We start from the raw sequence: 12,047 nt of genomic DNA, 5'->3' as shown, positions 1-12,047 counted from the left end.
GTTGGTTTATGTATATTGCTAGGGGTTTTTATTTATTTATGAATATGCTTTATTATATCTATGCTTCGTGTATTATATGTTGATTTATTCATATTAGCATGGTTTAAAGTACTGACGGATACGATACGATACGATACGGACCGATACGTATCGGTATCGGTCGATACCGATACGATACATACCGATACGTCTCCTTTTTTTTTTTTTTAAATGAACTGTCTCGAAATGTATCGAAATGTATCGACCGATACGATACGATACGACCGATACGTATCGATGGTATCGATACGTTCAGTAAAGGGTTCAGTGGGTGGTTTAATACGCATCGATATGTATCGCTACGTACTGGCCGATACATATCGATACTTCACCGATACGTACCGATACATACCAATACGCACCGATACATACCGATACGTACCGATACCATCGATATATTCCATAAAAAAGCCATTTTCACTCACAAACTTTATACAATTCCTAATCTAACGAAAAAATGAAAGAAAACTCTCAACCAAGAGTCTAAAATCTTGCATTTAATCTTGGTTTTTCACACTTTTAAACTAAAAAACGAATCAAGGAGTGCTACAACATCATCCTTTGCATCATCTAATACTCTTCAGGGCTATAGACGATTACAACATGTGGGAAACTTCATCTTTTATAACAATTTCAATTTAATGCACTTGTTTGGTTATACATTATTCACCACTTTAGGTTTTATGCATGACACTTTAGGTTTTATGCATGACACTTATTATATATTGCTTATTTATATTGTTTTTTGTTCCAAAAGTGTATTTCCATGTGTATCTTGACCATTTCTATACGTATTTGTATTGTTCGATACGTATCTCCGAAACGATACGATACGTATAAAATCACTCGTCCGATACAATACCCGATACCGATACTTTAAACCTTGCATATTAGGTCATTATTAGCATAATTATATCATATTGCCTTGATATATAAATATAAACAAATAAATAAATTAATAAATATATATATATATATATATATATATATTAAAAGTACAGATGGTAAGGCACTAATAAGGGATGAGGACATTAAGGAGAGATGAAAAGATTATTTCTACAGCCAACTAAATGAAGACAATTTGAGTAATAGTGTCCCATACGACTGCATTACCATCAAGACACCACATATTGTAGATATGTATGAAAGATTAGGATGTCTAAAGTAAAAGAAGCTTTAAGGAAGATGAAAGTAGGCAAGACACTAGGCCTAGATGAGGTCCCAATAGAAATGTTGGCAAACTGAGGAATCTCTGGTTTATCTTGGCTAACCAAGCTGTTTAATAAGATTATAAGCACAAGGAAAATAAAGGTGATATTCAGGCCCCATTTGGTGTTCTGTCAGTTCTCCAACAGATTGGAAAGAACAAAGTGAGGGGAAATATAGAGCCATTCCCGATAAATATACCCTCTTAAGCTATACCCTCTTCAACTTTGGGGACATCCTGCTTCACCCTTGAAGAATAGCTGCTGCAACCTTCCACCGTTCGCCGCTGCAACCAGAGTCTCTCATCCCAAAAACTTAGTGGTGGTGTTGACCACTCGTCATCCCTAACTAATCCCCTTTCTCATGTTGAGAGCTTTTTTTAAGGGGTAAACATTCATTGATTTCTACTTATTTATCATTTGGATAAGTGCTTGAATCATTTTGATTTTGTGGGTAGGATGCATTTTAAAACAGAATTGGTAACTACAACTATAGTCACATTGGAGGCAAAGGAAGTTCTTGACACTGTTGGGAAGGATCAAGGTTGTTAAGTGTTTTTATTTTTGGGAGTGGGGGGAGGTCTTTCTATTTAATTCATTGATCCAATCTTGTCCTAACAGAAGTGTGCCGACGACTAGGAGTATTACCTTCTGGGTCGACCATATTAATATGTTAAAAAAGGTAGGAATCATTCATACGACATTGACTTAATGATTTTGTTAAATTTAACGAATTTGAATGCTAGAGTTCTTGCATATTTTAGAAAATTGAATTAAGAAATAAGAATTGATACATGCTCTCTTGTTAGCAGCATCTGAATGGGTTTTCCGTGAAGTCTATTTAACGAACTTGAATGCTCGAGTTCTTGTATCTATTTTTCCTAGTTTGTACTCATGCCTTCCCAGTCTCAGTTTATGATTTTCTCTTAATCTTAACTGAATCTTTTATATGGTCCTATGGTCCCATCATTCTGCTGAACCACCTTCCCAATCTTGGTGGTAGTAGCCCCTACCTCTAACATTATTCTCTCCCCCCCCCCCCCCGCACCAACATTCTCTTTGATAGAAGCATCCCCATCATACAAGACTTTCCCTTTCACAACACTATTCCCATTCTTGGCCTTTTCTCACTCTGTCTTCTTGCTGCTCTTTCTCACTCAAGTAACCCACTCGGATGCAATAGAACGGTGCTCATAAAAGTAGAAGAGTTTTTGAAAATTGTGGATGCAGCTGCTGGCCTTGATGAAATGCAGATTATTTTGGATACATAGATTTTTTAACTTTCTAATTAATGATTACATGGTTGGAAAGACTATTGACATCATATTTCTTTCTTGATGCATAGAAGTATGGTCAATAAAACGATTGGTGAAGCGTGTCTTCCTACCAAACTTATGCTGTTAAAAAAGTGCAGCAGAATGCAAAACAGAGACATGCTTAATTGCTGATTTATGTAATAACTCATAATATTAAGTATATCCTGTACCAAATTTTTAGCCTTATGGAAGAAATAGGCTTCGATAATTTCATCATTGCGTCTCTACAAATGCAACTACAATGGAGTGGTAGCGATAAATCACTGTGTCTTGTATTGCTGATAGAGGTATGTGGATGTCTCAAGATAGTCTAAAGTCTATACAAGGGGGTTTTGTCAAATGAAGATAAACTCCGGGATCCAACTGCCAAGTGGATTTAGTTGAGAAGGTTTAGCAAGTGGAGAGGTTGGGAGGTCGATGATTTCTCTTGATTTTAAATTTGAGAACTAATCTGAGATATATTTCTTGTGTCTGTACTGAGTTTCTGTATCTATCTTTATGTGGTGATATGAAATTGTGCTGACAGATAAACATGAAGATTTGAACAATGCTGATGTATGGTCATGACTCATGACCCGATTACTTGTGGGCAGGGTTTAAAGTATCAGTCTGTATTGTATCATATCGGTCGGTACTTATACGATACAGATCGTTACACCGCTTTTTTTATATAAAAATAGTATTGTATCAAATTGTATCGGCTGATATGGGCCAATATGATACAATATGATTGATACTTATCGATACCATCAATACAATTGATAAATGGATTTGTGGGTGCATTAATACGAATTGATATGTATCAGCCGATGAGGCTCGATACATCTTTATACATACCGATACCATCGATACGGTCAATACATTCCATAAAAAAAGCCCTTCTCACTCATAGACTCGATACCATAGTACTAAAACTCGTTTCGTCTCGGTCGAGATTTCAAGTATCTCAGTCGAGTCGAAACAAAATGCAACATAGAATTGAAAAAATGCAATATTTCAAAAATTTTCAGAAATTTCAAAAATCTCGGTAATTTCGGTCATCTCGTTTCGGAAATTTCAGAAATCTCGGTCATTTTGGCATTTTACACCGACAGAAAAAATACCATATTTTGACGAAATTTCGATATCTTGGAAATTTCGTTTAGACCGAAACACCGAAATGAAACGAGATTTTAAACCTTGCTCGATACAACTGCCGTTCTGGCAGAAAAATGAAGGAAAATTCTCAACCGATAGAGTCTAAAACCTTGCATTTAATCTTGATTTTTCACACTTTTGGACTGAAAAACAAATTAAGGAGTGCTACAGCATCATCCTTTGCATCATCCAACACTCTTCATGGCTGTAGACTTACAACACGTAAGAAACTTCATCTTTTATAACAGTTTCAATTTAATGCACTTGTCTGGTTGTACACTGTTCTCCATTTTAGTGTTTATGCATGATACATGTTATATATTGCTTATTTATATTGTTTTTTGTTCCAAAAGTATATTTCCACGTGTATCTTGACTAAGGGCGTCAACCGGCGGTTCGGGTTCGATGAGTTTTAGGGAAACCGAAACAATAAGGACCTTTCGGTTTCAGTTTCAGTTTCAGTTCAGGTTGGACTCATTTTCGGTTCGATTTGTGATATCAATTTCAATTCGGTTTGAAACTTGGGTATAGGCTGGTTTTGGGTAGGGATTAGGTAGAGTTTTTAGGGTTTGGGGGTTGGTTTTAGTGTTCGGCAATCGGTGGCCCATCGGTTTAGCCCGAACCGAATTGTACTCTAACTTGTAAACCGAAGCCGAACCGATGAAGCCTTGGTTCGGTTTGGACTTTGGATTGGGCTCAATCAGGTCAGATCGATTCGGTTTATAGCGTTCGATATGTAACTACTATTATGATACGTCTTTTTAACATCACCCGACTGATACGATATGCGATACTGATACTTTAAACCTTGCTTGTGGGAGCCAAATTTCTCTGTTTAACCTTCAGATATATTTACTTGTAGTGACATGTGGATAGGTGGCCTTTAGTTATATAAAACACTACTAGCAGATTATCATAGTTACACTATCCATAACCCTACATGATGAGTCTTTAGCTCAAATTGGTAGACCACTTGGACCATGAGCATGTCTTAAGCATGCTCCAAGGGATGGTAGTTCAAATCCACTAAGACCTTTTTTAATGGCATGTGCTTCCGGAAACTTTGTGAAATTGTTGGTAAGAACTACTATTATGAAATTAAAGGATTTTCTCCCTTAGTTTTAGATATGGGTTCATGTGTGAATCGTGTGAGGGAATCAGGATGGTTTATGTATGTCGGGTGGTGATTCTGAGGTGTAAGTGTTTTTTTTTCCGCCAACAATATAATTTTTCATAAATATTGGTTATAGTGTCAACCATGATAATGGGCAATATATTCATAATTATTTGGGTTAAGTGTGAACACAATGGCATTTACGTAATTATTGGTTGTATTGATATGAAGTGATTTTGTAAAAGGTCTGTCAAACGTTGTTTCTGTTCTTAAACACTTCTGAAACAGTTTTACCAAACGTTGTTTTTGTTCCATCAGAACATTCTCACAGTAGGAATCGAAAAAGAACACTAATGTGAAAAGAACATTCTCCTAGAAAGAATGTGCAACCAAACAGGGCCTCAAAGCTGCAATAACTGTAGAGGCAAAATACTAACGAGTCATACAATGAAATTATGGGGGAGAGATATTGAAACCCACCTGAGACAAAACTACTATTACGGACAACTAATTTGGTTTTATGCCAAGAAGATCCATGGCAAAAGCTATTTAGTTCGGAGACTCATGGAAAGATTTAGAGATTGCAAGAAGGATCTCCATGCGGTCTTTATTGACCTAGAAAAAATTTATAGTCACTAGAGAGATAAGAGATAACCTGGCAAGTACAAGAGAAGAGAAGTGTATCAAGTAAATATGTGGACATAATTAAAGATATGTATTATTAATTATGTATTATGGTGTGGCGACTAGTGTAAGAACTATATGGGGGTTAAAGTAGTAATTTCCAATTACAATTGGGTTACATCAAGGATCGGCTTTAAGCCCTTTATTTGTTTGTACTTATCATGGATGATTTAACCACAAGAATCAAGATGAGGTTCCTTGGTGCATGCTTTTTGCTGATGCTATTGTTTTAGTTGATGAGACAATAGCAGAGATTAACACCAAGTTGGAGTTATGGAGATCAACCTTGGAACCAAAAGGTTTTAAGATAAATAGAACGAAGACAGAGTATATGGTGCATAACTTTAGTTATAACGGGATGGATAATGAAGTAGTGAAAATTTATGAGTAAGATTTCACAAAGTGATTATTTTAGATATCTGGGCTCAATCATAAATAAAGAAGGTGATATAGAGGATGATGTTTCACAGAGAATTAAAATGCGATGGATGAAGTGGAGAGGTGCGTCCGAAGTGTCGTGTGATTGACATATTCCTTAAAACTTAAAAAGGAAAATTTTATAAGACAGCCGTACGACCGGCTATGATGTATGATATGGAATGTTGGGCAGTTAAGTAGCATCATGTAGATAAACTCAGTGTAGCGGAGATGAGGATCTTGAGATGGATGTGTGGCAAAACTATGAAGAATATAGTAAAATGATCATATTAGAGTTGATGAAGGAGGAGCTCCGATCAAGGTTTAAAGTATTGGTATCGAGTATTGCATAGGAAGGGTGATTTTAAGAGACGTATCATATCATATCGGAGATACGCAAGATACTCTTTAGATACACATGGAAATGGTCAAGACACCAAGAAATACACTTTTGGAGCCCAAAAATAAATAAAAAAATAGCCAATATATAACATCTATCATGCATAAACACTAAAATGGAAAACGTATAACTAGACAAGTGCATTAAATTGAAATTGAGGTTTTTTTTTGTGAAACCTACCTTCCATCTCGGATTTCAGCTTGTTCAATGATCCAAACTTAGGTTTTTAGCACCACTTGAATCGTTTTTTACTGAGATTAAAACCCCCAACTCAAATCTATGCAAAAAAAAAAAAAAAAAAAAAAACCTTTGTTAAAGGGCCTTTTTAGGACTCTCGGCTGGGAGTTCTTGGCCTTTTTTACATTTTTCTAGGTTTTGTAGTGAGACTGAAACCAGCGTGGACCTTTTAATGACTGTATCAAGTTGTATTGAGATCATAGTTGTCACGGCGTCACGGCGATCCAAGTCGGTGGAAGGGTGTCACGTCGATATATCGACATGTCGCCCGCCATGGCGTTGCCATGGCGAGCATGTCGACCATGTTTAATTTTTATTTTCCGTATTTTTAATGTCATTTAGTATGCTATAATATATGTCCTATAACATCAAAAATCAACATGAAAGTGTACTACACTACTACTAATATACTATGCCACTATGGTTTAATTCATGAAAGTGTAACTAATATCCATTAGTGTATATGAAAGTATGAAAAATTGAAAATATAGATTAACCTATCAAATAATTGAAAGCAATAGTAAAAATCAAATGATAGGCTAACTCTTTCATCAAGCTTGATAGCAATAGTCTTTCTTTAGTGTATGTGATTTGGAGCAAAGCATCTAAGCTATTAAATGGTTTAAAAAAAAATTTTAATCTAACTTTTATATGTACAAATATCGACCGATATGCCAACATATCGTGGTATGGCGTCCATGGCGACGCCATGGCGTCGCCATGGAAGCCATATCGAGCGATATATTGACATCCACCATGGCGTAGCTCGATATGCCCCCTCTCCCAACGCCAGGACGCCATGGCGGCGCCATGGCGACGCCATGGCGACAACTATGATTGAGATGTATTGTTATGTATCGAATTGTATCAAGTCGTATTGGACAATACAACTTGATACGTACCGATACTCTCATCGAAGGCTTTAATAGACATACTGACATGTATTGGTATGTATCGATGGTATTGTATTGGGCCATACCGGCCAATATAATGCGATATCAAGTGTGATGCATGCGCAACCCGCATCATGAATGCCCCAATTAAAAATCATGCTCAAGATCCAACTCAAGTTTCAGCACCAACTTTTGGTCTAAAAGGAAGAAAAGACTAAGACCAACAAAGTGGCAGCCCAAAGTTGTTATCAGAATATTACTTGTGCACATGTATTGACTTGAAGGGAATTTTCGGGCTATGTAAAATGCGATTTAGAGAAAACCCAAAGAATAAAAGATGTAGCCCTTTGAGTCTGCTTTCAAATGATTTTTGAATCATGTCAAACTCATCTGTATCGAAGGAGATAAGCAGTTTCTACAGAGCATGCGCAGTCCAGTCCACCTATCCGGGTTCTAGTCCAGTTCTTGCACTAAGTCTCACCTTAGACCTAGCCCAACCCCCTAGATGGCTTCCCTTGGACCTAGCCCAACCCCCATAAAGAGCCTAAATGTGAACCTAATCCTTGACTAAGCACCCCCTCCTAGTTGGCCTCTTTTGATTGGATGATTCTTCATCTTCTTCAAGTGGATCTTCAATTTGTTAGTGCAAGATGATGTAACAGCTCATCATTTAAAGGTTCTCTTGGTCTACACAACTTCAGCTACACTTCCAAGGTTCCTTTTTGTTACAAAATATATCTTGAAGACTACAAAATCCCTCTTGAAGACTACAAGGTCTCTCTTGAAACATGCTTCAAGGCAAAAAGAATTTTGACTAAGTTTTCTTTATGCTTGTAATCAATCTCAATCATAGAAAAATCAAGGGTTGAGATGTTGCAGTAGCTTTTAGGTTTTTCTTTATTTTCCTATAAAAGGACAACCTATTTTCATTGTAATGGCAGCTATGAAATTATATTTTGTTGAATGTTGCTACAAGCACTTCTCTTGAACCAAGATGTGTTCTTCCCCTTGAACCTAGAAGAGTTCATTCTTTGAAAGCTTGAAGAGTTTCACTCCTTCCTTGAAGAGTTTCACTCCTTCCTTGAAGAGTAAGAGTTTAATCACCCTCTTGCATCCTAGAAGAATTGCAAGACCTTTTTGGAGCTGCAATCATCCTAGAAGAGTTGTATTACAGCCCCACATCTTTCCATGTCTTTTTTTTTTTTTTAAGAATTTTGTTCTTACTTATGCACCAAATTCATGAGATATTTCAAGAATATCACATTCGTTTTCTGAAGAAACTTTCATCATAGAAGTTGAAGCCCATTCTGTTAGCTTTCATCTCCAACTTGAATCACCCCAAACCGAGAGTTGAGTTATCACAATTTTACTGACAGAGTGCGAATCTGTCTTATTTAGCCTTTTGTAATTGTTTGTTCTATCACTCTCCCGATCCTTTGTTCAAGTAGCCTAGTTGTGCCTACATCAAAGTGATACATACTTTTTGGATGAATAAAAATTTGATTACCAAGGAAAGAAAAAGGGGGGGAGGGGAAACCCCAACAAAATCAGCGAACTAAAGAAAGAGAAAATTACAAGGACTTCAGGAGACAACCAAAGCCAACCACGACGAAGACACTCTATCCTGGATCCAAAGTGATACATACTATTCTTTAAAAAAAAGAGATACGTATCAGTACCGATAGATACCAATATGAATCGGCTGATACGATACAGTACGGACCGATACTTTAAACCATGGTTCTGCCTCCGATACATGATAAGCTACGAGAAGTTGTTTGAGGTGCCATGGTCATGTTCAATGACCTTTGGATGCTCTAGTACAGAGGAGTGATTTGATTCAGATTGAAGGAACTAAAAGAGCTAGGGGTAGGCCTTAAATGACCCTAGGAGAAGTGATGAGGAAAGAAATGCATAGCTTAGGTCTTGTATTAGATATGACCCCGAAATCTCGAATAGAGCTGATTGAAGGAAGGATCCATGTAGCCGACCCCATTTAGTTGGGATAAGGGTGAGTTGCTGACATGCATAGCTTAGGTCTTATATACAAAAAATATTCATAATAAATGCATAGGGTGCCTAGGCGACACCTAGGTAGGTGCCTTGACAACTATGGTTAACAAATTTGGATTCGGAAATCATTCAAAAGGTAAAATTTGGATCAGGGAGTTTGGTTGATTTGAAAACTAGGATAAAAAAGCAGACCGACAAAAAATTGGATTTGAATTAGTTAAAGAATTAAACACTTAATGTTTCAAAAATTAGGACCTAAAAGTGCCCGTTTTCCTAAATTTATTTATTGAAGTTCTGTAAACATTTTTTTATCAGAATTATTCGGTTCCCAAATTAGTTGTAAATTATTCGTGGATTCTCAAAAATTGGTTGGTGTTAGATTCAGCATGATTTTTTCCAAACTATGACATTTTGCTATCTATGTGAGGAAGTAATATCAGTTTCATGTAACATGTTGAAAATTATAGTCTGGAAGGACAAGACCAACGCTGGAATCCCCTAAATTGGCAAAGATTACAACAGACAAGACATAGGTGAAACAACCTAAAGGCATCAAATGTTGACTGACCACCCATTCTCCATAACGCATTCAGTACCATCAAGTTGACTAGAAAATTTAAATTATAGAAAAGAACTATAAAGCATTTACATAAAAAATGAATCCCTATCTGGTATGTAGGAGTTATGACCATTTGGGCCATAATATTTTGGGTCTGGCACTGGCTAGAAAATACCACTAAACAATAATTACAATCACTTGTAATGATATACATCTAATAAACTAATCACAAAAACAAAAAGTTTTTGGCATACAGACCTGAAACCAGGAACTTTAAGGGGTTGCAAGGCATGAAAAGCATTAGCGAATGCTGTCAACACCTGCAGATACAAACCTATGTTAGTGAGTACAGCCTGTCAGCCTGACAGTAATGAAGCGCAAAATGTAAACCTCCAAATACCTGAAAGTTGGCACCATCAAGGACTGCATCTGGAGAACTAAGGTCATAAAGCCAGTTAATTAATAATCTGAAATATGGTCTTGGATTGAAAGATGTCTTCTTTTCCTCTGCATCTTTCTGGATGACCCTCACAGTAACTGATAGGATCTGTTCAGAAGCCATTTACATAACAATTAAATAATTCCCCCAATAAGAAAGTGACTGAAAATACGAGAAACCAGTCTTGGCAGATCCAAACCTTGGGCAAAAGAAACAATTTATTTGACCCTTGGTCCACCGCATAATACTAAACAAAAAATTTAAAAAACACAGTATCAGCAATGATAAGGTAAGCAAGATTCTCAAGACAGTATGCTATCCCATGTAACCAAATACAGAAGAAAATATCTTTACCTTCAGCATTAGAAAGATGAGCTTTGCATACATATCAATAGCAAAAAATGACATTTGTGGCGACTGATGAGGTTGTAGTGAGAATGAGGCAGGAGTAACCTCAGTAGATACACAATATGCTGCTGAAAGTTCCTGCAAATGTAATATCATTCATAAAGCTGTTCATCGACCATAATTTCCATCATTGCTTGCCAAACAAAGCATCAAAGATGGAAGAAAAATTACCGTTAGGATACGGAAAAAGCGATCTGACATATCATCCCCTTTTAGCAACCCACTTTGTTGTAATTGTGAAATATAATGAGTATAAGCAGCATCATTTGCACCAGGAAGTTCACAAATTCGACACCATTCCCCAAACAGAGCAGAAACCTGCACAATAATCACAGATGAAAATAAGCATTAAGTACAACCCCCCAACCCACACCCATCCCCCCCCCCCCCCCCCAACACACACACACCCCAAAATGATCCCATTATATATATCTTCAGGTCAAGCAGAAAAACTTAGAGCTGATGTTAACTAAAGCTGAAATATACTGATGACTACACTAAAGTTTGCATTATTTCAAGACCAATAGTGTTTGCCATTCACCCATAAAAGTTTGTGATCTATATGATACACCAAAACAAGCAGGAGAGAACACAGAAAATAAGAAAATTACAAAGTATAATTTCCTTCCAATGAAGATAGAATAAACACAAAAGATGGTATTATCATTTGCATCTATCAAGAAATTAGTCATTAGAAATAAGAATTTCTCAAAGCGTGGTAACACCCACCTGATGCAGGTAGAAGATATAATGTACCGCCTCACAAGAGGTCAGGTTCTAGTTCTAGCTGTGAGCCTCAATTTCAGGGGTAGGTCTTGGTATTGATAAGAATAGAGTCCATCTATTATGGTTATATGGGTCATTCGCATCCATCAGCTGAGGGTCATGAGTCAATTACGGCGTTAAGAGTCATTGTGTAATTTTTAGAGTCCTATTAGTATTACTCTTAAGTTGAGTGTTCAGAAAGTAAGTTGAGTGCTTCTCCCTTTTGATATCAGTGTTTCAATCTTGGAAGAAGCCAAATTACCTCAAGCAACTTTTAACCATTTTAATCATTACATGATATCTATAAATTTCATTAAACAAGCACTTATTGGTAACTGTTCTTCCAATAAACAAGAGGCCAATGACTACCGCCTCACAAGAGGCCAGGTTCTAGTTCTAGCTGTGAGCCTCAATTTCAGGG

The 12,047-nt window shown here is 36.7% G+C and overlaps 1 protein-coding gene across 6 annotated transcripts in view; it reads right to left on the bottom strand.

Annotated features, from left to right (window-relative positions):
- LOC122666173 (CCR4-NOT transcription complex subunit 1-like) overlaps positions 1–12,047 on the bottom strand; it is a 91,343-nt gene that overhangs the window by 4,733 nt on the left and 74,563 nt on the right. For all 6 annotated transcript variants that reach the window (XM_043862305.1, XM_043862309.1, XM_043862308.1 and 3 more), the window contains exons 40-44: positions 11,033–11,179; positions 10,808–10,939; positions 10,653–10,700; positions 10,415–10,561; positions 10,273–10,334 (exon numbers count right to left, since the gene is read on the bottom strand). In XM_043862305.1, the coding sequence (XP_043718240.1) occupies positions 10,273–10,334; positions 10,415–10,561; positions 10,653–10,700; positions 10,808–10,939; positions 11,033–11,179 (536 nt within the window). The remainder of the gene's footprint in view (positions 1–10,272; positions 10,335–10,414; positions 10,562–10,652; positions 10,701–10,807; positions 10,940–11,032; positions 11,180–12,047) is intronic.

The sequence above is a fragment of the Telopea speciosissima genome, chromosome 6 (assembly GCF_018873765.1).
Source record: "Telopea speciosissima isolate NSW1024214 ecotype Mountain lineage chromosome 6, Tspe_v1, whole genome shotgun sequence".
In the NCBI taxonomy this organism is placed as follows: Eukaryota; Viridiplantae; Streptophyta; class Magnoliopsida; order Proteales; family Proteaceae; genus Telopea; species Telopea speciosissima.
This window is presented reverse-complemented; position numbering and strand designations above follow the sequence as displayed.